The sequence below is a fragment of the Eretmochelys imbricata genome, chromosome 5, assembly GCF_965152235.1.
Source record: "Eretmochelys imbricata isolate rEreImb1 chromosome 5, rEreImb1.hap1, whole genome shotgun sequence".
Classification (NCBI taxonomy): domain Eukaryota; kingdom Metazoa; phylum Chordata; order Testudines; family Cheloniidae; genus Eretmochelys; species Eretmochelys imbricata.
In genome coordinates, this window is record NC_135576.1 from 26,178,722 (window position 1) to 26,205,862 (window position 27,141).

At 40.4% G+C, this 27,141-nt stretch overlaps 1 protein-coding gene across 4 annotated transcripts in view; it reads left to right on the forward strand.

Annotated features, from left to right (window-relative positions):
• NIPBL (NIPBL cohesin loading factor) overlaps window positions 1-27,141 on the forward strand; it is a 294,724-nt gene that overhangs the window by 201,866 nt on the left and 65,717 nt on the right. For all 4 annotated transcript variants that reach the window (XM_077816769.1, XM_077816768.1, XM_077816765.1 and 1 more), the window contains exons 12-20: window positions 2,067-2,270; window positions 2,491-2,562; window positions 2,655-2,744; window positions 4,152-4,255; window positions 6,021-6,107; window positions 16,241-16,472; window positions 19,182-19,333; window positions 19,816-19,896; window positions 22,211-22,311. In XM_077816769.1, coding sequence (XP_077672895.1) covers window positions 2,067-2,270; window positions 2,491-2,562; window positions 2,655-2,744; window positions 4,152-4,255; window positions 6,021-6,107; window positions 16,241-16,472; window positions 19,182-19,333; window positions 19,816-19,896; window positions 22,211-22,311 — 1,123 coding nt within the window. The remainder of the gene's footprint in view (window positions 1-2,066; window positions 2,271-2,490; window positions 2,563-2,654; window positions 2,745-4,151; window positions 4,256-6,020; window positions 6,108-16,240; window positions 16,473-19,181; window positions 19,334-19,815; window positions 19,897-22,210; window positions 22,312-27,141) is intronic.

Genomic DNA, 27,141 nt, shown 5'->3' on the forward strand with positions numbered 1-27,141 from the left:
CTTTAAGAGGTGACAGAGCTGGGACAGTCCCCCAAGCACTTATTTCCCTTCCAGTATTTCTCCCAACTTCCAAGCATCCCAGATTGCTTTCCTTGTCTCCAAGTAGTTTCATGGGCAATTGCTTTGCTAGCTTTCCACCGCTGACATACACATTCTCAACCATTTTTATCAGTTCCATAAGTACACGAATCTCGCTTGGAATTAACCACTGTTCAGTTGTTTGGATTTCTACCAGAGTTTGATTAGCCTGTGAGATTTGTCCTGTTGTCAGTTCTGCTGGCTACAGTTACTGTCTCTGGTTTCAGCCACAGTCTCATTCTCTGGCTCTGGGGTTTTGTCTCTAGCTTCCACCTTTTAGCTACTCACCTTCAGAACACTGAATTTTGTGTAATGTATCATAATTAAAATTTAAAAAATCCTAAGGCCCAGTTTTTTAAAGATATTTAGGCATTGCTGCACTCAACAGTGATGGGATTTAAGAACATAAGAATAGAAGAATGGCGATACTGGGCCAGACCAATGGTCCGTCTTGCCCAGTATCCTGTCTTCCGCCAGTGGCCAATGCCAAATCCTTCAGAGGGAATGAATACAACAGGCAATCATTGAGTGATCCATCCTCTGTCGTCCAGTCCCGGCTTCTGGCAGTGAGAGGTTTGCGAACACCCAGAGTATGGGGTGGCATCCCTGACCGTCTTGGCTAATAGCCACTGATAGACCTGTCTTCCATGAACTTACCTAATTTTTGTTTAACCCAGTTATACTTTTGTCCTTCACAACATCCCCTGGCAATGAGTTCCACATATACACAGTGCATGGTGTGAAATAGTGCTTCCTTATGTTTGTTTTAAATCTGCTGCCTATTAATTTAATCAGGTGACTACCTGGTTCGTGTGTTATGTGAAGGGGTAAATAACACTTCCTTATGCACTTTCTCCACACTGGTCATGTTTTTACACACCTGTAAAATATTCTGCCTTAGTCATCTCTTTTCTAAACTGAACAGTCCCAATGTTTTTAATCTCTCCTCTGTTCCAGGCCCATAATCATTTTGTTGCCCTTCTCTGTACCTTTTCCAATTCTAATACATCTTTTTTTGAGACAAGGCAACCATAATTGCACGCAGTATTCAAGGTATGGGCATAACATAGATTTTATATAGTGGTATTATGATATTTTCTGTCTTATTATCTATTCCTTTCCTAATGGGTCCTAACATTCTGTTAGCTTTTTTGACTGCTGCTGCACCTTGAGCAGATGTTTTCAGAGAACTGTCCCTGATGACTCCAAGATCTCCTCCTTGAGTGGTAACAGCTAATTTAGTCCCTACCCTTTTGTATGTATAATTGGGATTATGTTTTTCAATATGAATTACTTTGCATTTATCAACATTGAATTTCATCTGCCATTTTGTTGCCCAGTCACCCAGTATTCTGAGATCCCTTTGTAACTCTTCACAGTCTGCTTTGGACTTAACTATCTTGAGTAATTTTGTATAATATGCAAATTTTGCCTCCTCACTGTTTAGCCCTTTGTCCAGGAACAACACGGATTTCCTAAGTATCTAAATCCCTTTTGAAAATAATATTTAGGCCTCTAAATCAGTTAGGCATTGCAATACCTAAATACCTTTAAAAATATGGGCTTAACTGACTTAAACTCCTAAATCCCATTTTCAAAAGTGATGTAGGTATTTAGAACCTCAAGTCTCATTGAAAGTCCATAAGAGTTGGGGTTCTAGATGCCTAATGAAAATGAAACGTGGGAGCTCAAGTCACTTACGCACTTATGAAAAATTTTACCCTACAACTTTCCCTCCCTTATTCTATTTAAAAGGCCAGGCATTCTGAGTAAGTATTTTAAAAATTTAACAGGCCTCTCTTCCTGTTTCAGGCATGGACTTTATATGTTCTTCAGAAATTATGATTAGGATAATGTCATGGCTGGGTTTTTAATGTTATAGGTTTATAATGCACACTTGCTTAATGTAACAGTGGTACACAAATTTGCTTAAACTTGTAAATAATTCTGATTTCGGTTTATCTAATGAAAACTTGCTTCATTTCTAGCTTCTCGGAAAAAACATAAAAAGGACAGAGATGATGATAAAGCTTGGGAGTGTGAGGAGCATGATAAGAGAAGTTCTGGTGATCATAGGAGAAGCAGTCATTATCACGAAGGAAGAAGGACTTCTGGTAGTAGCCGTTATCGCAATCGTACTCCAGAAGACTCTGACATGGATGATTATTCTCCTCCTCCTCCCCTCAGTGATGGTAATTCATCAGTATTAAAGTGCATCTTACTCAATATAATTAATATAACCCTTCCTTGCATTCTTAATATAAGCATATTAAATGTGGATAGGCTAGTCTAAAGAATGTTGTTTATGGCTTCTAATATTCATGTATCCAACTTCAACAGAATATTTTACGAAACTGAACAAAAACATTTGTTTCAGATATCTTCATTTTAAGCTCTTAATTTGTTTCCTAGTGGCTAGAAAAATGAAGAAAAAAGAAAAACAAAAGAAAAGGAAGGCTTATGAACCTAAACTAACACCTGAAGGTAACTTTTCGGAAGGTTGAATTTGTTGTTTTCTTCAGGTTATGTTGTCTGTTGTATATAACTCAACTATATATACTTTTCTTTTTCACCAGAAATGATGGATTCTTCAACTTTTAAGAGGTTTACTGCTTCAGTAGAAAATATTTTGGAAAATTTGGAAGACATGGATTTTACTACATTTGGTAATATGTCAGAAATTTCTCCACTGCTCTTTCTGTTGTACAAAACCACAAGAAGCCTTTACAAAATTTGCATCTAAGCATTTTATTTCATAGACTCTTCTTTGTAACTTGTCTGCCTCTGGTGTACTCTCTGGGAAATGTCTCCTTTCTCATTTTTGGCTGCCACCACGGATAAGCTCCTCCACCACCTTCTAATTGCTCTTCTTCCTCCAACCTTGGTTCCTTGCAGGACTTAGAAGAGAGACAAACCACAACAGATGCAAACCTTAAGCTACTGGGGTGGGGAGAATATCTATCCCAAATGTGATTATCTTCTGCATTACACCTCCCTTAATGGGTCATCAGCACTGGGGATTGAAGATGTTTTGAAAGAGAATGCTCCTAAGGTATTTAGTAGCGTAACTCCCATTGAAAGTTAATGGAATTTGTGCTCCTAAATCCCTGAGGTGCTTTCAAAAATTTCTCCCTACCCCAGCTAAAGCACTAGAAGCTGTATTGTTGCAAACAATTGGGTATTGGCATATTGATAACTTAATAGATTTACTCTAGGTCTTACCTCTGAAAAAATAAACAAATAAATAATCACTTGTACAATTTTGTATGCAATCAGTAGCTCTTCAAAATACTGAGTGAAATTTAACTAAAAAGCTGGTTGGGAATTTTCCAATGACACCTACTTTGTCAGAAAATTTTGATTTGTTGAAACCAAAACAGTTAGTGGGAAAGGATTGATTTTGAAAAATCTCCCAGTTGGAAAAAACATTTGAAAAGTTTCAAACACTGAAATATCTCATTTCAATATTTTGAAAACAATTTTTTGGTTTGAAATGACATTTCATTTTGAAATTTTAATTAATTTACACCAAAAATAGTTAAAAATATAAGTATTAACACTGAAACACAATGTTCTGATTGACCTAATCTGACTTTTTTTGGCAGGGGACGGGGGTTGTTATCGAGTGGTAAAAAAAAAATGAGATTTTTATTTTTTGTCTCAATTTAGAATGGAAAAATGGTTTTGAAATCTCAAATTCACATGTTTTGGGAAAATTGTTTCCCACCCAGTTCTAATTATAAATTTTAAGATATTTCATAAAACATTCAGCAATGTTATGTACATTTTTAATCCATTGATAGTGCAAAAAGGTTTAATTGTAGAATGACACCCATATTTCTTTTTGATTTTTTGAGACAAAGGGATTCTCTAATGGGTTAAGTGAACTGCCTGTTTTGCTGGACATATTAAAATACTTTGGCCAAGGATTTTCAGAAATGGGTGTCTGAATTTAGGCTCCTAAATCCATATTTGTGCATCAGAATAAGCAGCCTATTTTTAAAACTAGTGAAGTTAATTGGAGTAGATGTAAACTGCCTTTTTTTTCTTTTTTTTTTCTTTCTTTTTTTAAGGTGATGATGATGAGATTCCACAGGAGTTGCTATTGGGAAAACATCAGCTTAATGAGTTGGGTAGTGAATCTGCAAAAATTAAGGCAATGGGCATTATGGACAAGGTATGTCATGACCTTAAAAATGAAAATGTACATAACACTTCAGTGTTAAATGTATAAAATACATTTCCGCTCTGTAACTGTGTTCTTACTTCTTCCTGTTATGTGCTTGTCTCAATTTCCCTCCTTTCAGCTAGTGGTCCTCAGTGCTTTGTTGCATTGAGATGATGTAGTTAGAGGGTGATGTCACAAAGTCCACCCTTTTCCCAGAGTACAACAGCAGTCTTCTTCCCAGCAGTCTTCTCTCACTGGATTTCCTTTCCCCCAGGCCCAGTAGCCTTACATCCCTGTTAATTCAGGGTTCCCTTTCCTAGGCTAAACAATATCTGTGCCCTCAACAAGCTATGGCTTTCTTTTTATGCCTTTCTTGGCTTCATTTTGGGGGTTTATCGTGTTGAAGCAGGTTATTGGTATCACCCCTCTAAGATTAATACCCTCTTCCTAGTATAGGTATCCAACCATGCGATTCTACACTATGAGCTCTCTTTTCTCAACCTCACTACTATCCTGACTCTGTCTTTCCAGGGCCACTTCTTACGAAGACTTCTGGATTCCTTAGTATACGAACCTCTTCCTATGGTTTTCAGTAGCCCCAGCTCTAGGCCTCCCTTCTGGCCTTATCCATGGGTGCCCTCACTCCTCTTTCTGGGCTGGGTGCATCTCCTCCCTAGATATTTCCAAGCCTTAGCCCTTGCTCCCTACAAGTCTCCTTAGGCCTCAGCTTCTACTGGCTGGAGTTCTTGCCAGTTTCTACATCATACTGAGCACAAACAGTTCTTTTACAAAGTGGTTGTATATTGCCTGATGAGTCGTCATCCCTCAGTCACTTGAGGTCTACATCTCCCAGAAACCAGTGGCCTTACAGGACTGAGTTCCAGTAAGACCTGGGCTAGTGGCCCCCATTCTTAAAGGGCCAGCAAGCTCCACTCATTTCTTGGTCTTAATTTTGTAGAACATGAGTAGGTCATGTAGAATTACTTTATTTTCAGCACAGTCCCCCTGTGAGAATAAAAAAAATATATGCACCAGTACCAACACAGTGTTAAATTATTTTGTAGTTGTCCATAAACTGTAGAATAAATTAAAAACAAAACTTTCTCTAGCCAACCAGGATTCAAGATTAGTGCTTTGTTTTGGCAAATTCTGATTCCTGGCACCAAGAAGATAGCAGTGGCAGATATACATAATTAAACATATTCCCATACATTTTTGCCAGTTCAAAGTGTAATCTGGGTGAACGGTTTTTGTGGAAGGTGTTCTAATAAATCATAAAGAATTTAACCTAAATCTCTCAAATTACATTTTGATGAGAAAAACTTAGTGAATTCATATTATAAAATTGATTGCAACATGAAAACTGACTTCATACTGTGGTTTATTCAAGATTTTTGTATTGTGTAATTCAAGTGACAAACCACTAGAAACTACTACTAATCTCCCTATGTGTTGTAAAAAACAAACAAAGAAACAGAAGACTAATGGAATGTTGTTGTTTATTTTTAATTTCTATACAGGCATCACCATTATTACTATTGCTTCATATTTAGTTTTATTATATGATCAGAATCCTCAGTCACGATCATGGCCTCACTGTGCTAGAAATTGTAAAAACACAAATTAAGATCCTACCCCAAGCATTTATAACCTAATTTTTACACCAGAATTAGACAGTATGCCCTGTCTTCCATGCACACATTTGTTTTTAACCACTTAGAAATAATTTGTTTACATTCTTTCTGCTATTTTGATACAAGTATTTTTATTTTAGCTTTCAACAGATAAAACAGTGAAAGTCCTGAACATCTTGGAGAAGAATATTCAAGATGGCTCAAAGCTTTCTACATTACTAAACCATGTGAGTTTCAGAGCATAGTTGTTGGCATCACTATAATGATTAAAATATGCACTTTCATTTTAATCTCAATGGCAATATTTCCAAAATAATTTTGGTTTTAACTGTAAAGGATTTCTATTTTAGTTCACATAATAATTAATATGGTGTGAAATTTTAGTGTTTACAAATTACCATAATCCCTTAAGCAACGCAACAGGTAGTAGTAAATATTTGCCTAATTATATTGTTTCTACAGTGTTCTCCTTATGTAAAATACTAACTATTTAAAAATAGAGCAGATTGGTAGTGTTCTGTTTTTAAAAATATAATTTAACACATTAGTGTCATTCTGTGATTTTTATTGGCAATTGGCAAACTTGCAGCCAGCATAACTTTCTTTGTTACCTGCCCATTAAACTTCATATATACCATAGAAGAAAACTGAACTTTTCTGTAAAGCAGATTCTCACCATTTAGAATTGAGAGGAAGCATTTTAATTTGACCTTGATGGATCTACTCACATGATTAAAGTTAAGCACCTGCATAATTACATGAAGGATTGAGTGAGGGTTATAACCAACGCCCCAAACATTATTCATGACTTCAGGGCATTTTTCAAAGTTCTTTGTAGGATCTTTTAGAATATCTATCTCTAGATAGATGTTCTAATGCACATTGGAAAACATAATTCCAACTATACATATAAAATGATAGAGCCTAAATTAGCTGTTAGCACTCAAAAAAGAGATCTTGGAGTGATTGGATAGTTCTCTGAAAACATTCACTCAACGTGCAGCGGCAGTCAAAAAAGTGAACAGAATGTTGGGAATCATTAAGAAAGGGATAGGTAATAAGACGGAAGATATCATATTGCCTCTATATAAATCCATTGTATGTCTACATCTTGACTATTACGTGCAGATGTGGTCACCCCATCTCAAAAAAGATATATTGGAATTGGAAAAGGTTCAGAAAGGGGCAACAAGAATGATTAAGGATATGGAACAGCTGCCATATGAGGAGAGATTAATAAGAGTGGGAGTTTTCAGCTTGGAAAAGACACGACTAAGAGGGGATATGAGAGAGATCTATAAAATGACTGGTGTGGAGAAAGTAAATAAGGAAGTGTTATTTACTCCTTCTCAAAACACAAGAACTAGGGGTCACCAAGTGAAATTAGTAGGCAGCAGATTTAAAACAAACAAAAGGAAGTATTTTTTCACACAACGCACAGTCAACCTGTGGAACTCTTTGCCAGAGGATGTTGTGAAGGCCAAGACTATAACAGGGTTAAAAAAAGAATTAGATAAGTTCATGGAGGATAGGTCCATCAATGGGTATTAGTCAGGATGGACAGGGATGGTGTCCCTAGCCTCTGTTTGCCAGAAGCTGGGAATGGGTGACGGGGGATGGATCTCTTGATGATTACCTGTTCTGTTCATTCCCTCTGGGGCAGCTGGCATTGGCCACTGTCAGAAGACAGGATACTGGGCTCAGTGGACCTTTGGTCTGACCCAGTATGGCCGCTCTTATGTTCTAGAGGCGGTTAAGTTCATAAATGTCTTGTAATTATTTATTTTTTTCCTTTTTTCAATAGATTTAATTTTTGTGACAAGCTGGCAAAATGTCATAGTTTTTGTATATATAAACTAATATATTAATGCTTTAGTTATTAACTGTTTCTATCATATAACACACACGCACACATAAATATAACAATGTACCAAGAAGATAGCTTCTGTTCTTTTGGAAAATTAATAGAAGGGTGCCAACGTTCAGGCATCTTTTTAAAATAAATTGACTTTTCTGTGATTACCTCTTTTCATAATTTGTTATGGGACCGGAGAGTTGGACTTGTCTGAAGCAGATAGTCACTCCTCTATAGCTATCCAGCAAACTCGTCTAATGTAGATGCAGCTTATATCAGCAAAAGAGTTATTCTGCTGGTATAGCTTATATCAATTCTCTGAATGAAATAAGCTGTACAGGCAAAAAATTCTTATAACTGTCTACACTGGGACTTTTCTGGCATATGTTGGTTAAGAGTGTGTTTCCCCACACACGTTCCTATTCAATATGGCTATCCTGGCAAAATATAGACCAGGCCTGAGGAAAATGGTAATAGACCAAAGTTAATATATATGCCTTTGGATTGGAGGCATTTTTACTTAAGTAAAAAATGAACATATTAAATGTGTCAGAATATTTTATTTTTCTTTTAGATAGGTGGTGGTTTGTTCATGTTTCACTACACAGTTCCAAAATGTCTTTAAAAGTGACCTGCAAGTGGAGGAGAAAATAGGCTGCTTGTTCCATTTTCTACTTTTTCTTACTATGTATGAAGAAAGGTCTGAATTATTGTTGTTGTTTTTTTAAGTTTGTTTTCTGCATGGCTTGTTCCAATAAACTCAGACCCAATCTTACCTTCATGATGACTGAAGAGCTAGTGAAATGGTGACATCGTGAGAGCCCAGAGACTGAAAGATGAGCAATTGAGAGGGCAAGGGATTTTTAGTTGAAAAATTTGAATTTTTATATTTTTATTAAAGCAAATTAACTTGAATTACTAATCAACGCTTTGGACAAAGGAAGACTTTGTCAAAGAGTCAGCCTCTTCACTCTTTCTGTTAAGGTGTTCAGTATTCACAGGTGAGATTCCTGATATCTCTGAGGGGTTCGTTAGAAAAACCAGAGAAGAGTAGACTTGACTTTCTTGATACTTAAGTTGAATTAAAAAGGAAGCAGAGAAGAAATTTTAAATAAATTTAAAAAATCACCTTTCAGGTCTTTCTTTATATATTATAAAGAAGAAAGGGATTATAAAGAAGGAAAGCCCAATTTTTCTAATAAATATTTGCAGGTCTCTCTTAAATTTTCAAATATACCCACCAGGTATACCCAAAATACTGAATCTGCAACTCCATTATGAAATATACTCAATACTAAAATGTTGAAGATTTATCTCAAAATATAAGACTTTGGAAACAACTTAACAATGCTGCACTGCCCTATATGTGGCCCAGAGGTTTTTTTTTCCGCCCCCCAGTCAGTCTCTCACTAAGACCATATCTATGTTGGAGAATTTTAGGAAAAAATTCCCACTAGTTTTACTATTAATAATGTTAGTTGTATTTCACTAATACTTAGTGAGCCCCATCGAGACTATGCCTTTGTTATGCTAGATCAGGGGTGGGCAAACTACAGCCCGCGGGCCGGATCCGACCCCTCAGGACTTTGGATCCGGCCTGCAGGATTGCCACCCCCTTCGCGCCACGAGCCCCGCGCCACTCCCAGAAGTGGCCGGCACCACGTCCCTGCAGCCCCTCGGGAGGTGGGGGAAGAGGGCTCTGTGCACTGCCCTTGCCTCCAGGCACTGCCCTCCGCGGCTCCCATTGGCTGGGAACAGGAAATCTCGGCCAATGGGCGCTTCGGGGGAGGTACCCACAGGCAAGGGCAGCGCACGGAGCCCTCTTCTTCCCCTCCCACCCATGGGGCCACAGGGATGTGGTGCTGGCCACTTCTGAGAGTGGCACCAGGCAAGGCGGGCAGAGATCGAGCCTGCCCTGGCACCGCTGCACGCCGAAGCCCGAACCCCTCCTGCACCCCAAATCCATGCCCTGAGCCCCTCATACCTCCCGCAGCCCTCCTCTGGCCAACCCCTTGCCCTGAGCCCCTTCCTGCACACCACACCCCCTCCCACACCCTGCACTCCCTCCCACACCACAACCCCCTGCCCCAGCCCTGCATGCAATTTCCCCACCCAGATGTGGCCCTCGGGCCAAAAAGTTTGCCCACCCCGTGCTAGATGCTGTACATACACAGAAGATGGTGTGCTCCTGCCCTTAACTGAATCTAAATAGACAAGTCAGAAGAGAAAATCCCTAGGGCTTTGGGTAGGTTCAACAGCTGGGAGAAGAGAAATAGTATTCTTCTTTAAGTGCTTGCTCATATCAATTCCATTCTAGGTGTGTCTGTGCCCACATGTGCGGTAGTTGGAGATTTTTGCATCAGTGGTATCCGTAGGGTTGGCAGGGGTGGTCCCTTGACTGCCACGCTCATGTGCTGGTATGTCAGGCGCTGCTGACCCTATGCCCTCTCAGTTCCTTCTTACCACCTGTGGTGGTTAGTCGGAGCACTTTTCCTTGCATTGCAAGGGCTAGCGGGTTTTCGTCTACTGACTTAGAGCCTTAGGGCCTTGTAAATAGTTTGTTTATAGTAGTTAGTGTTAAGAGGTTGCTAAGTGTAGTTAGAAGTTAGCAGTTAGGATCCCAATGGGGACTTCGTCCAGGCAGGGCATGCCCCGGTCTCCCTTGTTTAAACCCTGTGCAGCCTGCAGCAGGCCTGTGCCTGTAAGTGACCCCCATGGCAGCTGCCTCAAGTGCTTGAGGGAATCACACGTTAGAGATAAGTGCCGAATTTGTAAAAACTTTCAGCCCTAAACACAAAAGGAGTGGGATATTCAGTTACAGGCTCTCGTCATGGAGTTGCCCTGCATCCGGCCTCCATGCAGCCCCGCCAGGACTCACAGAGTACCTCAGCCTTGGTGCGCAGTGCACACCAGGCTCCACCCAGCAGCATTCCCCGTCTCCAGTGCCCAAAAAGAAGACCAAAAAGCATGGCTTCCCAGCACCAGGCAAAAAGAGCAATAGGTCTTTGGGCAAGGGACCCACTTCAGACTGCTCAACCACTCTGGAGCCATACACTCATACCTCCCCGGTCGGGGCCCTTACTCCTGTGAAAAGAGGACTCCACTGACTCCAAGGAGCAGTATGGGACCTAAACCCCTGATGGCACCAACACCTTCACAAGCTCCCCCAGCGCTGAGAGAGCACAAGCCTCCACCCACACTACTGAAGCAGCACGTGCCTCAGGAACTGGCAAATCCCACAAGGGCAAGCCAGTCGCTAATACCCCTCAGGGGGCAGTGGAGCACCGCCAATCTCTCTCAAGACAAAGCAGCGCCCTCCACCTCTGCACCATATATCACTGGAGTTGCAGCCTAGACCCTCCCAGGCTTGCCCTCAGTCACCGGCACAGTGTTCGCAGCCTCAGCCGTCTTGACGCAGATCACCTAGAGGAAGACGCTGGTCCCAGTACAACCAGTGCCATTTGCCCTCCTGCCAGTCATCCTCTCGGCACAGATCCCGGTCACCTGCCTCATGAGAGTGCTCCCCGTCGCGTCTCCATTCCCCCCTGCAACAAAGAAATACTTTGTTCTGGCCGAGGGGTTTGAATATCTCTACAACCACCCTCCCCCAGGCTCGCTGATGGTTTCTGCGGCCAATGAAAGAGACAAATACCAGCTTGACAACCAAAATAAAGAGGCCAAATGGTTGGACCTGTTTGGAAAAAAAAAATTATTCAAAGGCCAGTTTGCAGTTCCGGGTGGCAAACCATCAGGCCCTCTTGGGCCGATACAATTTTAACATATGGGACTCCCTCCATAAGTTCAAGGAGTCCCTCCCACAGGGTTTGGCCCAAGAATTTGGCATCCTGGTGGAGAAGGGCACTGTGGCTGCCAGGTTCTCTTTCAGATGGCATGGGTATGGTGCCAGTGGCTGTTTAACTCAAACGTCAAGGGGTCCAGGTCTTCCCATATCTCAATGATTGGCTCATCAAGGGCAGGTCTCAGGAACAAGTGTAGAGAAGCCTCGATCGGGTGCGTTCCACCTTCTGTGACCTGGGCCTGTTAATAAACGAGGAAAAAATCCACTTTAAGGCCAGTCCAAAGCAAAGAGTTCAGAGGGATGGTTCTCGACTCCATGCAAGTCAGAGCCTTCCTTTTGGAGGCATGTTTTCAGGCCATGTCGGACCTGATCTCCCATGTGAAGAACCACCCTCTCACTATGGCTCACACCTACCTGCAGTTGCTGGACCACATGACTGCTGTATGTACATGGTCAGTCATTCCCAGCTTTGCCTCAGGCCTCTGCAAGCATGGCTGGCATTGGTTTACACCCCCAACAGACACTATCTAGACCGGGTAGTCAGGGTGCCAGATCACATCCTGTCGTCCCTGGAGTGGTGGTTAAACCCTGAGTCGGTGTTGGAAGGTGTTCCCTTCGCAGCCCCATCTCTGTCACTGACCCTCATCTCAGATGCTTCGGACCTGGGCTGGGGAGCCCACCTGAGTGAGCTCAGCACTCAAGTCCGCTGGTTGCAGGACACTCTGGCCCTTCACATCAATGTCAGCAGTTTTCCTGGCCTGCCAGACCAATACCACCAAGGTGTATTACATCAACAGGCAGGGCGGAGCCAGGTCATCAGCTCTTTGCCAAGAAGCTCTCAGCCTTTGGGACTTCTGTGTGCAGCATGCCTTTCATCTGGTAAGCGCGCAACTGCCCAGGACCAAGAATGTGCTAGCAAATCGCCTCAGCAGGAACTTCTCATCTTGCCATGAGTGGGTGCTTCATCTGGAGGTAGCCAGTATGATCTTCCGAAAGTAGGGGACTCTCCAGGTGGACTTGTTCACGTCCCACCAGAATAGGAAATGCCAGGTGTTCGCTCCAGGGGATGGACAGGGGGTACCTGTCAGATGTTTTCCTGCTTCTGTGGTTGGGAGCCCTGAAGTACGCCTTCCCGCCAGTGCTATGGATCCACAGAGTCCTCATGAAGATCAAACAGGACAGGGTGAAGGTTACCCTGATAGCCCCAAAGTGGCCTTGCAAGTCCTGGTTCAGCACACTGGACCTTTCGGAAGCTGTGACTCCCTCTCTGGCAGGACCTGCTGTCTCAGAACCCTGGCAGTCTCCTGCACCCGAACCTAGAGGTGTTGCGCTTGACAGCGTGGCTGCTGCAAGTCTGAATGCGGAAGACTGGGAATGCTCAACCCGTGTGCAACAGGTCATGCTGGGTAGCAGAAAGCCCTCCACCAGAACAACTTACCAGGCGAAGTGGAAAAGATTCACGTGCTGGGCTTCGGATCGGCTTGTCCATCCAAGCTGGCCTCACTGCAGATGATCCTGGATTATCTTCTGCACCTGAAGCTTCAGGGCTTGTCTTGTCTGTCAGGGTCCACCTGGCTCCTATTTCAGCTTTCCACCCTCTGTTCCAAGGCAGGTCGATCTTCGCTCACGACATGACAGCCCAGTTTTTGAAAGGTTTGGAGCGTCTTTACCATTACGTCCAGGATCCTGTTCCTCCCTGGTATTTGAATCTCATGCTGTTGAGGCTCATGGGGTCTCCTTTTGAACCTCTGGCTTCCTACTGTCTTCTCCTTCCCTCCTGGAAAGTTGCGTTACTGGTGGTGATTACGTCTACCAGCAGAGTGTCTGAGAGCAGGGCACTTAGGTCATAGCCACTCTATATGGTGTTCTACAAGCATAAGGTCCAGCTGCGGCTGCACCTGGCATTCCTGCCCAACATAGTCTCCCGGAATCTCCCAGTTTCATACTGGCCAGGACATTTTCTTACCAGTCTTCTTTCTGAAGCCCCATAATTCCGAAGAGGAGCACAGGTTATACCCCCTGAACGTCCAAAGGGCGCTGGCCTTTTATATTAACAGGACACGGCCTTTCCATATGTCAGTGCAGCTGTTTGTTGCAGCGGCAGACAGGATGAAAGGTCGCCCAGTGTCTGCTCAGAGGATTTTGTCCTGGATCACAGCCTGCATCCGATACTGGTATGAGCTGGCGAGTGTGCCTCCGCCGGCGATAGTCAAAGTGCACTCAACTAGGCTGCAAGTGTCTCCGGTGCCAATCCAAGAGATCTGTAGAGTTGCTACCTGGTCGTCTGTCCACATGTTTATGTCCCATTATGTGCTGACCCAGCAGGCCCGAGACAATGCTGGCTTCGGCAGGGCAGTGCAGCAAGCTACAAGACCATCATCTCCAAGCCCACCTCCATTGGAACTGCTTGTGAGTCACCTAGAATGAAATCAACATGAGCAAGCACTCGAAGAAGAAAAAACGGTTACCTACCTTTCGTAACTGTTGTTCTTCTAGATGTTTTGTTCATGTCCATTCCATTACCCGCCCTCCTATCCGTCTGTTGGAGTTGCCGGCAAGAGTGCGGTACTCACTGGGGCGCCCCTGCTAACCCTATGGGTACTGCTAAGGCAAAAATCTCCGATGACTGGGCACGCGCACACCTAGAATGGAATGGACATGAGCAACACATCTCGAGGAACAACAATTACGGAAGGTAGGTAACTCTTTTTTTCATCATTTTACAGATGGGGAATTGAGATACAGATTGATCAAGGTTCCAATTTAGGAGTCCATTTTAGGAGCATCTACTTTAGGCTTCTGAATTAACCCCTCTGACGTCAATGAGATTTAAGCATGTGCTTAAAATTCAACATGTGATTAAGTGCTTTGCTAAAGGGATAGTCTTACGTACATGCTGAATTGATTTACTGAACTGACTAACTTCATACTTTCCCAGGATCAGTCTTAGGTAGTCTGTGGCAGTGCCATCAAAGGAAAACATGTCTCTGGAATCCCAGTGCATTTTATTAATCATAAGACCAATCAATCCAACTAAGCTGGTGGGAATTTTTTTCTAAAGATCCCTACAGGTGCATCTATGCTGCCAAACACCCCCCTCCCCTCCCCCCCGAAATCGTCGCAGAGAGTCTGAGAACCTGGGTCAACTGACATGAGCTCGTGAGGCTTGTGCTATAGGGCTAAAAATAGCAGTGTAGATGTTCCAGCTTGGTCTAGAGCCTAGGCTCTGAAACCCAGGAGATGGATCTCAGAGCCCATGCTCCAGCTTGACTGGGAACATCTGTGCTGCTACTTTTAACCCTGCAGCGGGAGCTCTGTGAGCCAGAGTAAGTTGACCCAAGCTCAGAGACTCACTGCCAAGGTTTTGTCTGTGTGTTTGTGGCTGAGAGGACCTACTCTAGTATACTGAAGGCTTGTCTGAGTTGGTGGTTGATAGAAGAGCTGCATAGACTGTACTTTCAACTTCTGGGACAGAGGAGGTTTCTCTCATGATTCTTTAGCAATTCCTTTGTCTGTTTTTAAGGCATAGTTATTGATGAGTCAAATCCTCAACACAATGATGATGACTAATAAGGGGAATCTTGAGACTTTAGGGAGCATGGAAGAAAAAACAGGATCAGGAAAATCCTCATGATTTTCACATGGTTTATAAAAGTCTTTCTGCACTAGAGTTACATATAGTGGTAGAAATTGAAACTGGTCAAAGTAGCAATCATAGGTAGGCTTGGAAGGATTAGCTTTTTATTATTAAATGTTGGTAAATAGATTTCACTGCAAAGACACAAACTAATGAAAAAGTATTTCCTTTGGTTGTAATTTAAATTTACAGACAATAAGAACAATGCTGAATTTATGAGAATTTGACTTAAGGATATTTACTTAGTATATTTTGACAGGTCATGTTGACAGTTTGTGTTTTAATGATTATTAAGCTTTAACTTTCTGAATCTCTCTCTGTCATTAAATAATAATTGTCTGACAACCCACATAATTTCCTGCAACTATGAAAATTTATATAGATAAAAGTAAAAAATGTTTAAAATCCATAATTTTGCACAATTCTGAACATTTATATCAATAAACATTGAAAAATATGCGTAAAAATAAACATTGATATTATCAATTTTTTTTTAATCAGATTCTGCTGAGCCTAATCACAGGGGTTATAAAAATAACACCTAGATTTGATACATCAGTTTTCATCAGTCAGTCTCAAAGTGCGTCACAGTCTTTAATGTATTCATCCTCACAAAACTCAACATCGTACTGTGCATCTAAAAATAATAAAGAATTATTAGATCAATTAATAGAATTTTTGCTTGAAGTAATTCAGTCTTTATTGATGAATGTAGAAATTTCTGTTAATGTTAATTACCCATGAAAAATATAACCTGTGGGCCTTTAGGTGATTACATGCCCTTAATATCTCATTCTGGTTTAGGGAGATATTATAAAAAAAAATTCTACTTTCCAGCTAATAAAATACATTTTACATTTATAATATAGGCACAGCACTCTGATTATAAATGTCATATAATGTTTTAGTATATATATTTATAAAATAATCTTCTTCTGTAGTATATATTATTCAGCAGGGTTAACCTGTAATATACAGAAATATAATATGTATTTGTGAAAACTCAGAATTAATTTTGTCTTAATGCATATTTTTTAGAAAACGTATATAACTTTGTTTTTCATTGTAGAATAATGACACTGAAGATGAGGAAAGATTGTGGAGAGATCTGATTATGGAGAGAGTCACAAAGTCTGCAGATGCCTGTCTTACCGCGATCAACATAATGACATCACCAAATATGCCTAAAGCTGTGTATATTGAGGATGTAATAGAAAGAGTTATTCAGTACACTAAATTTCATTTGCAGAATACCCTTTATCCTCAGTATGATCCTGTCTACAGAGTGGATCCTCATGGTGGTTAGTATGTTAATAAATAAATGAGATTGCATGTAAGCGAATGTGCTGCATACAATTTTAAATGTGACCAGTTCTGTTAAGTGTGATGTGCAAACAACTTGACATCCCTTGACACTGTTATGCAGTTCACTACATTCAAGAGTTAATCTTGAGACACCCGTTTCCAGTGTCCTCTGAATAAAGGATGACTGAATGCTTCATATGATTTTGAGAAAAAAACAGTTTACAATGGTAAATTGTAGCCCAAAATGACAGGAGAAATGAAACCCATCCTCCTCTGAACCAGTGTGTGACATGAAAGGTCCATACATACTTCAGTGGCAAGACCTAACTAACTAGAAGCTGGTGCCTAAAATGAGACTTTTACATTCATATATTATGTGCCTAAATAAGTAGTCTGGTGTTCATGATTCCTGAATACCCAGCAGCTTCCATTTATTTCAATTATCAGGAGCCACTTAATGGTCAGTACTTTTGAAATCAGACTTTTTGTTGAAGTACATGATACAAGAGGTGGCCAGAAAATGGAAATCCCTTCCTGCAAAATTTTTTGCATTTTGGGGGAAAAAAAATTGTCCTGAACGGGGACAAAAAGTCAGAAATGCAAAATTTTTCATGGGAAGGTATTTCAAGAAAAATGCTGTTTCAAGAGAGTTTTCCAACTGTGCTTCTGGAGAGGCAGAGAGCTGGAGCACTGAGCCTATCCATCTGCCTCATCCCCTACCCCTCACTTAAACTTCCTATGAAGCGGAGCCTGGCTGCTCAGCCTCCACACCTTCCTTCATAGTTTTGGGAGCCAAAGAGGTAGATAACATAAGAACAGTCATACCGGATCAGACCAAAGGTCCATCAAGCCCAGTAGCCTGTCTTCTGACAGTGGCCAATGCCAGATGCTTCAGAGGGAATGAACAGAACAGGTAATCATCAAGAGATACATCCCCTGTCGCCCATTCCCAGCTTCTGGCAAACAGAAGCTAGGGACACCATCCCTGCCCATCCTGGCTAATAGCCATTGATGAACCTATTCTCCATGAACTTATCTAGTTCTTTTTTTAACCCTGTTATAGTCTTGGCCTTCACAACATCCTCTGGCAAAGAGTTCCACAGTTTGACTGGGCGTTGTATGAAGAAATACTTCCTTTTGTCTGTTTTAAACCTGCTGCCTATTAATTTCATTTGGTGACCCCTAGTTCTTGTGTTTTGAGAAGAAGTAAATAACACTTCCTTATTTACTTTCTCCATACCTGTCCTGATTTTATAGACCTCTGTCATATTCCCGCTTAGTCGTCTCTTTCCTAAACTGAAAAATCTCAGTTTTATTGATCTCTTCTCACATGGAAGCTGTTCCAGACCCCTAATCATTTTTGTTGCCCTTTTCTGAACCTTTTCCAATTTCAGTATATATTTTTTGAGATGAGGCTACCACATCTGCACGCAATATTCAAGATGTAGGTGTACCATAGATTTAAATAGAGGCAATATGATATTTTCTGTCTTATTATCGATCCCTTTCTTAATGATTCCCAACATTCTGTTCACTTTTTTGATTGCTGCTGCACTTTGAGTGGATGTTTTCAAAGAACTATCCACAATGACTCCAAGATCTTGTTCTTGATTGGTAGCAGCTAATTTAGATCCCTTCATTTTATATGAAGTTGGGATTATGTTTTCCAATGTGCATTACTTTGCATTTACCAATATTTAATTTAATCTGCCATTTTGTTGCCCTGTCACCCAGTTTTGTGAGATCCCTTCGTAACTCTCTGCAGTCTGCTTTAGACTTAACTATCTGCAGTAGTTTAGTATCATCTTCAAATTTTGCAGCCTCACTGTTTACCCCTTTTTCAGATAATTTCTGAATATGTTGAATAATAGTGGTCCCAGTACAGACCCTTGGGGGACAACACTATTTACCTCTCTCCATTCTGAAAACTGACCATTTATTCCTACCCTTTGTTTCCTACCTTCTAACCAGTTATTGATCCATGAGAGGACCTTCCCTCTTATCCCATGACAGCTTACTTTGCTTAAGATAGCTGGTCTGCTGAGCCTCACCGGCTCCTGTGCTGCAGGAGAAGTGGTAAGGCTGAGCGCCCTGGCTCTTTGCCTCCCCAGAGCTAGGTGGGTGGGAGGATTGAGAGCCCCAGCAATCTGCCAGCTGGAGCTGTGGGGCAGCGGGGAGGCTAATAGTTGGGGAGGCAGAAAGATAGAGCATTCAGTCTTGGCAGTCCTCCCGGAAGGCGCTTACTAATTTCACCTCAGAAAATGAAATTGACAAAACCCTTCAAGGCAGGCAGCCAAGGAGTCGTCATTTCAATTTTTCCAGCCCGCAAATAAGAAATGTCTGTGTGGTAAATTTCAATTTTGTGAAAAACGGAATTTTCTATAAGAAATTCATTCTGGTCGAAAATTGCCAACCAGCTCTAATAATATATGGATGTAGGAAACTAACTGTTAGTACCATATTGAAAATCTTGGCCCAACAATCCACAAAAATTATTTAAAAATGGTCTGCAATAACAATTCTTGTTTTTCCAAATTAGTGCTGTTAAAAAGAGATTACTTTTCTATCAGCATTTTGTGCTAACAAAAATTATAAAGTACCTTTTTTTTCTTTCTTTTTTTTTTTTAAGAAAATCATTTTGTTCTTTGTAACTGACAGGCTTGTAGATGCATCATTTTATTATTTTATTTTATTTTATTCTCTAGGAGGTGTTTTAAGTTCAAAAGCAAAGCGTGCCAAATGTTCCACACACAAGCAGAGGGTCATAGTGATGCTGTATAATAAAGTATGTGACATTGTTAGCAGTTTGGCAGAATTGCTAGAGATACAGCTCCTTACTGACACAACTATTCTTCAGGCAAGTTTCATCAAAAGAATTTCCATTTGAGAATGTTTTTTTTTTTTTTTTTTCAAAGTGATTCTGAAGTTTGACTACCTTGGCAATAACATTAAATGTAAACCAAATACAATCTAGTTCAGTGGCTAAGGTAAATTATCAGAATGACTTCTATAGTCATAGTATTGTAACTTTATTATTTTAACTGTCTTGCTAGTGATCTTAAAATGTGTAATTTTTAAAAAATGTTTAATATTTTAATAACACTGTTAAAAAAGTAGTCTAGCTAAACAGAGAAAGATACATTTAATATTTAATCTGCAAGTCTTTAGTGGATTTATTATAAAATTAAGATTAAAAATGTAACATCATTTTACAAATAGCAAACAAGATGTACCTATGAAGCAGTGAATGTATTTAATTATACTCTGTTATGTCAAAGAGCTTACATATCACTTTAGTGGAAAGAATATGTATTTACTGTTTTTCCCTCCTTTTGGTAGGTATCCTCAATGGGAATAACACCTTTTTTTGTAGAAAATGTCAGTGAGCTCCAGTTATGCGCCATCAAACTAGTGACTGCAGTGAGTACTTTTTTAATCTATGAACAAGCTTAAGGATTTAGTGATATTGCTGTTGAAAAATAAAACGTACACATGGAAAGAGACATTAGTTCATCCATTTCATCTCCCCACCAGTGCACATTTTTTCCATTCTAGTTAAGAATTTGAATTTTGAACTCATTTTATTCTGCACATTGTATATTTTTAACATCACAATGGAGGAACATAGTTTAATTTACTTGATCCTCTTTGGTTTGCAGATTAGTTTATGGTAAGAAATCAAATGGGACATTCCCACTAAAACCAAATAATTAAAAGAAAACTTCAGATATACAATATTATAACTAAAAAGATTGTAAACAATTTTGCCCTCCCCAAGTATTGTATTCAAATAATTTTATACTTAGCGTTCTTAAGAGAATTATCCCAAATAAGTAGCACTTTCTACATTGTTTACACCAAACTCTTTTGTTTCTTTCTCTTTTTTATTTTGTCCTTGGATTTACAACATAAAAACGTCTGACATCCTCATCTCACTATTGTATATTGATATTTTAATGTAATCAGAAGTAACTGAATATACAGATGTAGATCTGTTGAGTAAAAAGGTACCATTTTTGTAGTGATATTTCAGAATAGAACTGGACTCAAAACTGTAGCTCTGGCTGGATTGTGACTCTTATCTCATTCCAAACACACAAAGTTCAAGCAAGGTCAACCCAGCAGAAAAAATCATGCAACCAATTTTATTTGCATAGCTGTTTTGTTTTTTTCACTTTTTAGGTTTTAAATTAAATCACTTGAATGTTTGTATGAACTTGGAGAACTCATTTCTTTTCAGACCTTAGTGTCTGTTATTTCCCTCTCTCCAGCATAATGATGATAGGGCTTGTCTACATGGGGAAGCTATTGTGAAATAAGATAGGGTGTGACCTTAAAGCACAATAGTTTTTCACAATAACTCTCCATGTGGACTCTGCTATGCTGCACTACATCACCTTTTGCGATTTATCTTAATCCACTGGATTACTATTCCGCGGTATGTCCTGATGTGAACAAGTCCTTAGTTATCTTTGCCAACCGTGCATGCAGCTTACTTCTGAGGGTTGTAAAGTCTGTATTTAGACTGAACAATATCAATAATATTTTCCATTAAAAATAAATGTATTTTAATAAAATAGGCTTATAAAATACATCCTGAAAATAAAGTTAATACTCTAACAAAGTAGCAAATGAAAAGAAAGTTTAAGATGGCTACCACTTTGCTTTTGAGTTACCATAAATTTTACATAGATAGAACAGCAATCTTGGAAAACTAGGATTTTTTTTTTTCCACATTTCTGGTTAAGGATCTGATCCTTCTTGTAAAATCCTGTACCCATGGTAAATTCGTGTCATGAGATAAAAATACACATTCAATCTCTATATTTTTCACCATTTCTTTGACAGTCATGGTCATAAACATGTTTGGACATGGATTAATTCTAAATCATATAGATTAGAATAATTAGACTATACTGCAAAGTTAATTTTTGTGCTAGTTTCAAACCACAGTTTGACTTCCTAAGAGCTGTGATTTCTATCGTATAGGAGCTCTTTTGGCCTTCTCAACAATCAAGCATGCTCATATAATATGATCACAGAATCAAAATCAAAGCTCTATCCCCGCCTTTTTCTTAAGTGGTACACTTTTTAGTTTTTAATAAAAATATTTAAAAAACCCTCACTGTCTCCTGTCCTGTTCTCAAAGGAACCTTAGCAACATGATTTTCCTTAATGTATTTTCCAGGTTTATTTGATTTATTTTTTTTCATCACCGTAGTTTCTGGAGCTGTGCATTGGTATAAAATACAGAGCTAGGAATAGCAATTATCCTGATAAAAAGTATATGTGAAATGGTTTTCTTTGGAAAATGTGGGTGTAGGGGAATCCATGTTGCAAAGTGATTCACAGAAAAATAAAATTTTAAGGACCATTATATTATGAAAACAGAAAAACCCTCTCAGAAAGCTTGCAGTTTAAGAAGCAAGTTTGTTTCATTCTATATCTTCAACCTTTAGAGAGGCAACATGTTCAATGTTTTTAAAATCAAAGCCTGTCTAAACAGAAGAATAGCTAAACTGAACTGCCCGCCCCCATGTATTGAAAAAACAGTATGTTACTCAGATACCTGTCTATCACTTAAAAATATAAAAAACAAGTTGTGAATATTTTAATGAATACAAATATGGAAAGCTGTTCGTTTTGAAAAAATAGTAATAAGCTATTTTGGTTTTCTGTAAAACTTAATCATTATTTTTGTACATATATATTTGTATCCTGTAACTGATAACAGGTGTTCTCGAGGTATGAAAAACATAGACAGTTGATTCTGGAGGAAATTTTCACTTCACTTGCAAGACTACCAACCAGCAAAAGAAGTTTGAGAAACTTCAGGTAATGTCTGACACAGATGGCTAACTTCTACAGAACATAATTTTCAGTACATAAATGTAGGGGTTTAGATTTTACATGTTTTATTAATGATTGTTATAAAAACCTACAAGTCCATAAGATGCATTAATTTCTTAATGAGATCAAGCAAATAATTCTATAAATATGATTTATCTGTTCCTTTACAGTGGGAACAAAAGTGGAATAGTTATAGGACAAGCAGTCTGGGTCCATAGTAATTATCTGCATTTCCTCTACTTGTGTTACATGTCTGTGCTTGGTTTTTGACTGTTTATGTGACTTTCAAAGGGACAATAACAAATAAGACAAACAAACCTGTAATTATGTACCTAGCTAGAAATATAAGTGAGACTAAGTGAAGGTATGCAAATAGAAGTTTCAAGTAGGAAATTTTTCAGAAGCTGGATATATGGAGCCATGTAATCCTCCCCACTGGTAAAACCTGCAAGGAAGGAGTTCTGGAAGAAAATTTGTGAAGATAACCTCACAGAGTTCCCACCACATTTTCTTCTTGGGAGCCCATCCCTCAAAATGATTACCTTTCCATGGAAAAGAATACGGAACCCATCCCTCAAAAATGGTGGTTGTTTGGGAGGCCAGGGCTCCCTGTTTCTGTGCCAGCTTTAGCCCAAGGCAGCACCGCTCTCTTGGGTCTCTTTAGCAGCAATGTTCCAATCTGCGTGGAGACATCCCCAGACCGCAGTGAGGGTGAGGTTCAGTATAAAGGCTAATACAGCCCCCCCAGGCTCTGTGTCCTATTTAGAAAATCTTCACAGGGCTGGAGAGTTAGTGATAAGCATCCAGCCCAGTCACTCCTCTTCCTGGTCCACCCAGTTTCTGCCCCTTTCCCAACAAGTGGGCTGTTCAGGTCCATGGAATGATGTCAAAGAAGTGGTTGAGTCCCCCTTCCATGCTTGATGGAGGAGATGTATGCATTGAAGGTTCCCTCAAGGGCAAATCTTGCAAAGGACAATCCAGATCATGGGTTACTATTGTCTTTTAATTAAGGCTAAGATTTAGTCATGCTTATTTTTGGTAGAAGTCACGGACAGGTCATGGGCAATAAATAAAAATTCACAGCCCATGATCTGTCGATGATTTTTACCAAAAATACTCCTGACTAAATCTCTGTTTCTGGGGGGCCCTGCTCCAGTGCTCCGTGTTGGCTGGGACCGCTCTGTGGATGACCTACAGCTGTCCCAGGACTGCTTCTTGGGTGGTCCCCAGGGCACCCTCTGGGGCTGCCTGAGCAGTAGCTGGTGCAGCTGGCCCCTGGACAGCCCCCTGGATCACTGCTTGGGCAGTCTGTGGGACCAGCCACAGTGGCCACTGCTTGGGTGACCCCGAAGTCAGCCGTACCAGCCACAGTGGAAGTCACAGAGGTCGCGGAAAGTCATGGAATCCATGACTTCCGCAATCTCCGTGAAAGAATTGTAGCCTTACTCTTAATTAATATAGTGCTAGTCAAGCCTGCTCTGTAATAGTGCCATAACTCAAATAGTACAAAAGTTGCAAGGAATTAGTTATTTGTTCAATACTGTGATGTTTTCTGCTATTTAAAAAATTAGTGTAGCATTTTATGCGAGTAAGTACACAAGTTAAGTGACTTAGTGTTTAGGTGTTTGATGCAGAAAATATTTCTGTAGAATTGCTATTAATAGGGAAAGTTTCTTCTATTTGCATTATATGATGGTTGTTATTGACAAATTTTCAACATGGTTTAATAAAATTTAACCTTATGCTAGTGTGATTGTAGAACTCCATCTTGGACTAGGAAGAGTTAAAGGGCCCGTTAGTCAAATTCACTTCATCTGTGTGCTAATGAGGTAGTTACTTGTCAGCCAGAGAGGTCAGAACTAAAGAAGGATCAGGAGATATCTTGAGAGACCTAGGCTTATAAATAGGCTGAGGGAGTTCAGACAGGCAGGCTCCTGTGAAAGATCCAAGTGCCAAAGACTGCTGAAGGCTAGAGCCTTTAGGAAGATGCTAAAGTGGGGCAGTGCTTGATAACAGAGCCAAGGAAAGGCAATGGAATTCAGGAAGTGGTTGAGCACAGAGCTCAGAAGATAGGTTGATTCACTGGTGACTTTGGATTGCATGTGGACTTTTGTTACCTAAGAAGGAGTCTGAACTAGCCACTTATCAGCCAGAGCGCTGAGTGGCGCACAAAGGCAGACAGCCTACAGGGAGTACTAGAGTGGAAGAAACTCTGGAGTGTTGTGTCCTGGAGCTAAGGGGTGCACTGCAGGTGAGTTTATCCCATAACAGCCGGAAACATCATAAAGGCCTCCTCATGAAATCATTGCACAAAGCTTTAAAAGGCATAATTATCTTGCATTTAATAAAATCCTTGTACAAAAACTAAAGAAATCCGGATCTAATGATAATATTTCATGTCACCATTTAAACTCGTAGTCTCAAAGTAGGAGCACAAGGCATCCCTCACCCTGTCGTCCTGATTACTTGCTGCGGTTTGGAGAGGCAGCCTCTCTGACTGTTTATAACATTCCAAAAGTTTCTGTGCCTCTTTATTGTGCTCATAAGTGAGGCTCTTTTCCTTTCTCTCACAGATGTGCAAAAGAAAGCAATTATAATAACACAAGGCAGATATTGCTCAGCAGCCTCCAGCCTTGTTATAGAGCACCTCCATCTCCCACTCAGCCTTTCAAATGCACACTCCACTGTCATTCTGCAGCTACTCAGGATATAATTAGAGGCCCTTTCTATTATCCAAGTGTCCAGTAAGCATATGTCTCCACTGCAGCTGGGAGGTGTGATTCCCAGCATGGATAAAGAGAGTTGCAATGGCTCTGTTCAAGTTAGCTCACTAAAAACAGCAGTGTGGATATTATGATATGGGTAGCAGCTCAGTCTAGTCACTCGAACTCAGACCTGGGGGACTGGGTGGGCTTGGACTTGGGAAGCTAGCCTGAGCCACCACTGAGGCCGCAACATCCATAATGCTATTTGCTATTTTTAGTGTTCTAGCTCAAACAGAGCTGGCACAAGTCTGTCTACCTGCCCTGGGAATCAACACTTCTGTAAGGCTTCATAAGCCAGGGAAGCATGGGGTAAGATGGGTTTCGAAAGTTTCTAAAAATCCTAGCATTCCTGACTTTTCCAGGCCACCCTACGTTGATATTGGTGAGCCTTCCACAGTGACCAGACAGGCCATGGAGCATCATAGATAAATAGCCCTTTCTATTGATGAACTCTGAGTCCTGGAGAGGGGGGCAAAGAATAGGTATGTGAGGTCCCATCAATAGCCCCAGTACAAATTAGGAACCCCAGCCCTGCAAATCTATCAATAAATTGTGCATTGCCAAGATTTATAGCAGAGCATGCTTCCATGACAACAGTCCGGATAGTTGATCTCTCAGCACCGAACTGGTTAGGCACTGACCGATTGCCAATCCTTACTGCTAACGTCCAATGGCAATGGTCAAATGTTTTTCCATGCTGAAGAGATGTGTCATAAGGGTGTGCTGCTGCTGGAGCTCTGGAGTGAGTGCTGAACAGATCTCTAAGAAAGTAGCCTTGGTCATCCAGAAATTCTGCTGGTCATCCTAGGTTTGGAGTACTATCCTTTCACACCAGTTAGTGCTAGTTTCCCTGGCCCAGAAATGGAACAGATCTCTAAGAAAGTAGCCTGGGTCATCCAGAAATTCTGCTGGTCATCCTAGGTTTGGAGTACTATCCTTTCCCACCAGTTAGTGCTAGTTTCCCTGGCCCAGAAATAGTACTCCACCAAGGGAAGCTGCTCCAAGAAAAGTTAATCCTCTAGTAGCTGCTCAATTTCATTTTTTTCTTCTGTCTAAATCGGTGTGGCAGCTGACTTCCAAAGCCATCTGGCTGCATGACCACAAATGCAAGTGCATTAGCCTCTTTGTATTTATGACTCAAGATCACCATTCACAGCAGTATTCCCCACATGACAGTAATTTGAGAATTTCACTAAATTGCAAAAGACAGATGAATCCTGGGAACTTGCTAGTTTCACCCCCAGGTCTCAAAATTGCAGTGACTTCTGGTAGGTATCCCACAATATATCATGGCAATAATCCCAGAATGCACAGAGCCCAGAAGCAAGAAAATGCATCATGGGCTATCTGCCCAAAATGCTGTGTGCTTATTTTGAAAAAACTCAGTGCCCTGTGGACACTGATTCAAAATTAAGTAGGTTAAAGCTGGTTGCATGGGCACACAATTTTGTGTGAGTTATTCCGGAAAAGATTATATGCAAAAATATGTTCTGCAAAAACTACCCCATGTAGACAACCCTAAATCTTAGGGAGGTTTAAATTACCCTTGTGTGGCTGTGCCAATTCAGCTGTATGTTATACAAGAGCTTTCTCCTTCACCCAATATGTCTGGTTGCTCCTGAAGTCGTAATCCTGTGTTTGACCTCTGTCATAGGAAATGCTAATGTCACAGATTTAGCATTATAATTTAAATGCTGTATCATATAAAAAGAGTGAAGAGTAGAGGAAATAATCTTTGATTAAACAATAAGCATTATCTGGCAATTTTCCTTGCTACTTCAATTGAGTCTCAGTTTTAAATAAGATACAACAGTTTCAGTTTTTCCTGATGGTGAAAATTTCTCTTTAAAGGAATGTTGGCATATAATTTTTATATTCTAATGTTTCTCCCACTCTGATAAACTTTAAAATGTTTATTCCTATAATGTGAAACGGTTGGCATAGTATTCTTACAGTAGTACTCCTTATATACTATTACATATCAAGTGTTTTAAGAGTGTTAAAAGAAAGACACTGTAAAACAAAAATTATTATTCTCCTTCGAGTGGTT